Source organism: Neophocaena asiaeorientalis, unplaced genomic scaffold (genome assembly GCF_003031525.2).
Source record: "Neophocaena asiaeorientalis asiaeorientalis breed wild unplaced genomic scaffold, Neophocaena_asiaeorientalis_V1.1 scaffold242, whole genome shotgun sequence".
Classification (NCBI taxonomy): Eukaryota; Metazoa; Chordata; class Mammalia; order Artiodactyla; family Phocoenidae; genus Neophocaena; species Neophocaena asiaeorientalis.
The window spans coordinates 141,423-144,631 of NW_020172451.1; the positions used below are offsets into that span (position 1 = coordinate 141,423).

The 3,209-nt window shown below is 62.7% G+C and overlaps 1 protein-coding gene across 1 annotated transcript in view; it reads right to left on the reverse strand.

The window, feature by feature from the left end:
• The window catches only part of MAPK8IP2 (mitogen-activated protein kinase 8 interacting protein 2), a 9,000-nt gene extending 6,264 nt beyond the window's left edge, over positions 1-2,736 (reverse strand). The window contains 4 exon segments of the mRNA XM_024737631.1: positions 1-679; positions 773-866; positions 1,015-1,287; positions 2,620-2,736. The exon segment at positions 1-679 is cut by the window's left edge and continues 7 nt beyond it. Of these exon segments, the coding sequence (XP_024593399.1) occupies positions 1-679; positions 773-866; positions 1,015-1,212 (971 nt within the window). The 5' untranslated portion in view covers positions 1,213-1,287; positions 2,620-2,736.
• Between the last annotated feature and the right edge of the window lie 473 nt (positions 2,737-3,209).

Below are 3,209 nucleotides of genomic sequence, written 5' to 3' on the forward strand. Positions count from 1 at the left end.
TCCATGTCCACCAGCTCCACGCCCGGCCCCGCCGCCGCCTCGGGGGCCTCGCCGGCGGGCGACGCACACTCCCCGGCAGGACGCGGCGCAGGAGACAGGCACTGGCCAGGGCAGCGGATGGGCGAGGAGCCCTCGGAGATCATGCGGCTCACGAGGTTGCTGAGCAGCCAGGGCGAGTCGGCGTCCTCGCTGAGGTCCGGCTCAGACTCGGACCCAGACTCGTACTCGCTGTTGGTGTCGTCGGGGCCCACGGGCAGGAAGGCGGGGCGGCGCGGGGGCTCGCACGGTGGCTCGGGCTCGGGCTCCGAGGCCGGCGATGAGGCCTCCTCGATGGAGTTGGTGAGGTGCGAGGAGCGGCCGCTGCTGCTGCCGCCGTCGTCGCTGCTCCGCTCCAGCTCTGTCTCTGAGATGGAGGAAATCATGCGCCCCAGGCGCGCGCCGCCCGCGTCCTCAGAGTCGGAGCCCGGCGACGACAGCTCCTGGCTGCTGCGCCGACCCCCGCGGCCTCCGCTGGAGCCGCTCCCCAGGTCGGCCTCGATGCCGGGATCCGAGGAGGGCGAGGCCCCACCTGGCGCCAGGGGCCTTGCGGGCTGGTTGCCTTCGGAGTCGCAACCCGGATGCACAGGTGACTGCGCCCCGCAGGGGCTTCTGTCCGTGGGCGGGAGGGGGGCGGGCGGCTCTGCGGAGCACGGGGTTGGGTCAGCCAGCCCACCTCCCCCACTCCTCCCTCCCTCGCCTCCGGCGTAACCCCGCCCACCACTGCCCAGCTCACCTCTGAGGGGCTCCTGGGCCGGTGGGCACAGCACTGTTTCCTGCCTGGAGGCTGGAGGCCCTGGAGCAAACCCTCCATTGTTGTTCAGGGAGTCCTGGGGAGGAGGGGAGGGGCGGGGGGAGGAGAGCAGCGCTGAGGAGGGGCCCCAGCTCTCAGGGGTAGGTGGGGGGACAGGCTGCCGCGGGGCACCAGCCCCGGATGCTGGGAACCACGGATAGCTGCGGGTCTGGGTGCCGGCTCACCTGGGCTCCCAGCGTCGTCAGGTGGAGCGTGGTGGGCCGGTGCTTGTGGGGCTCCTCCAGGGAGGGCGAGGGGATCAGGGGCTGCCGGGCGCGGGCTGCTGAGCCAGGGCCTCCCCCCTCAACCTCCCCCTCTGCTTCCTCCTCTTCCTCTTCCTCTTCCTCCTCGTCGTCCTCCTCCTCTTCATTGTCATCGATCATCTCAAACTCCTGGAAGTCATCCTGGAAGGAGCAGATGGGGTGCGGCTGCTCCGAACGCCCCAGGGAAAGGCTGTCCTGCAGGGAAGAAGGCCAGGGCAGAGCTGGGCCAGTGTGGGATGGTGACTTGGGTCCCAGGCGCCAGGAAAGGGGAAAGCAGGAAGCTATAAGTCAAGGGACAGATGCCTCCCTCCAGTTCTCTCTGCTCTCCACCAACAGAGCAGCTTTTTAAAAAATCTGCTTAAGATACATAAGGATCGCTACAGTTCTTGGTAAGTAAGAGCCCAAACTCCTAAGTCTGGGTGACAGAGATACTAAAAGTGGCCCCAACCCACCTGCCAGCCTCATCTCACCCTCAAACCCCGTCACATTTGACACCAGCACTTTTCCTTCATAGCATTTTAACACAACGCATAGAGTTTCGGGTCTGTCTCCCCCACCAAGCTGCAAGCCCCACCAGGACAGGACCGTGTCCATACTGGACACTGGTACAGCCCACCCCCAACCGAGAACAGGACCGGGCCCACAGTAAGAGCTCAGTAAATATCAAATGAATGCATGAAGTAAAGACAGGCAGCACCAGGCTTCACCAACCTCAGGGCCTCTGACCACTAATCCCTTACCAGCAATGCCTCTCCTCCATTCCCTCCAACCCCCCTCATCTGCCAGTTCCTTCTAGTCCTCCCTAAGGGCACGGTTGTGTGCCAGCCACTTCCACTGGAAAATCTCCCTGATGGCCTCAGTCTTGGGTGGGTTCCCATCGTCGCACCTTCTGTCCCCTCACTGGAATCCAGCCGTTGACACTCAGGCAGCCACTGCCTCTCTCATGTCTTTCTCCCCTACTAGGTTATAAGCTCCTGAGGGCAAGAGCCACACCTGTCCTGCTCTCCTCCCAGGCACCTGGAAGCCCCCAGCACTTGCCACATGGGAGTTGCTCAGAAATGTTCTTGAATGAAAACAAAAACGTAAAGAAATGGGGAGGAGGAGATGGGCAGGGGAGACTTCAGGGCTGGAGACATGAGGCAGACAGATGGAGGCCTGAGAGGTGGGGAAAGGGCAAAGGAGGAGATGAGGTGAGATGGCAGCTGGAAGGGGTTAGATCTTTCTGGGAAGTGAGCTGAACACAGAGGCACCAAAGCATAGACACATCTCCCCTCCCCCAAGCTAGCCAGCTGGTGGGGGTCAAGCGAGGACTGATGGGGAAGGTCCTCAGTGGACCTCTGTCGGAAAAAGAGAGGTCTGGTATCAAGGAGGACCCCGGGTCGAGAGGCCAAGGGAGAGGGGGCAATCAGAGGATTTCTTGTTTCAAGGCTGAGCTTAGACCCACCCTAAAACCCCACGAGACTGCTAAGCATAACCTAAGCGAGACTCTCCCTTGAGAGAGTTCTCTGCCCCCAGCCCCTTCCCCACCTTCTCGCAATGGTCCGAGTCGTAGCTGAGGCCCAGACCACAGTCATCGGTGATCTCAGACAGATCTTCATCATCAAATTCTTCCAGACTTATGTCCTGTGGAGGCCTGGAGAGGAGAGCAAGGACAGGGCTCCTGAAAGAGCCACCAACCCTGGACTCCCTGGCCAGGAACTGGTCCTAAGGAGGGGCCAAGAGAGACCCCCCCCCCCCCAGCTTATAGGCCCCGTGATCTCCAGAGCCCCCAACTCCCAGACCTGCATCCTGCCATTATCTTGGACCTCAAACTCTGCTCTCCAGCGGATTTCCCCCTCAATTTGAGCCACGACCAGCTCAGAAGAGGCACCTGTCCCCCAAACCCTCCTCCCGGCCCTCCTTCCGCAAAGAGCCAGCAGCCTCTCCCCCCTCTACCCTCAGCTCCAGGCCCCTCTGGGTCACAGGCTCACCCTCAGGGGAGTCAGGCTGAGCGGAGAAGGGGGAGGGGGGGCTGAAGCTGCAGCAGCAGGAGGAGGGGGAGGGGTGAAGGCTGTTCCGGGAGCAGAATCTGGCCAGTTTGTCCCCCACTCCTGCGGAAGGCAGGCCTACACCCAGAG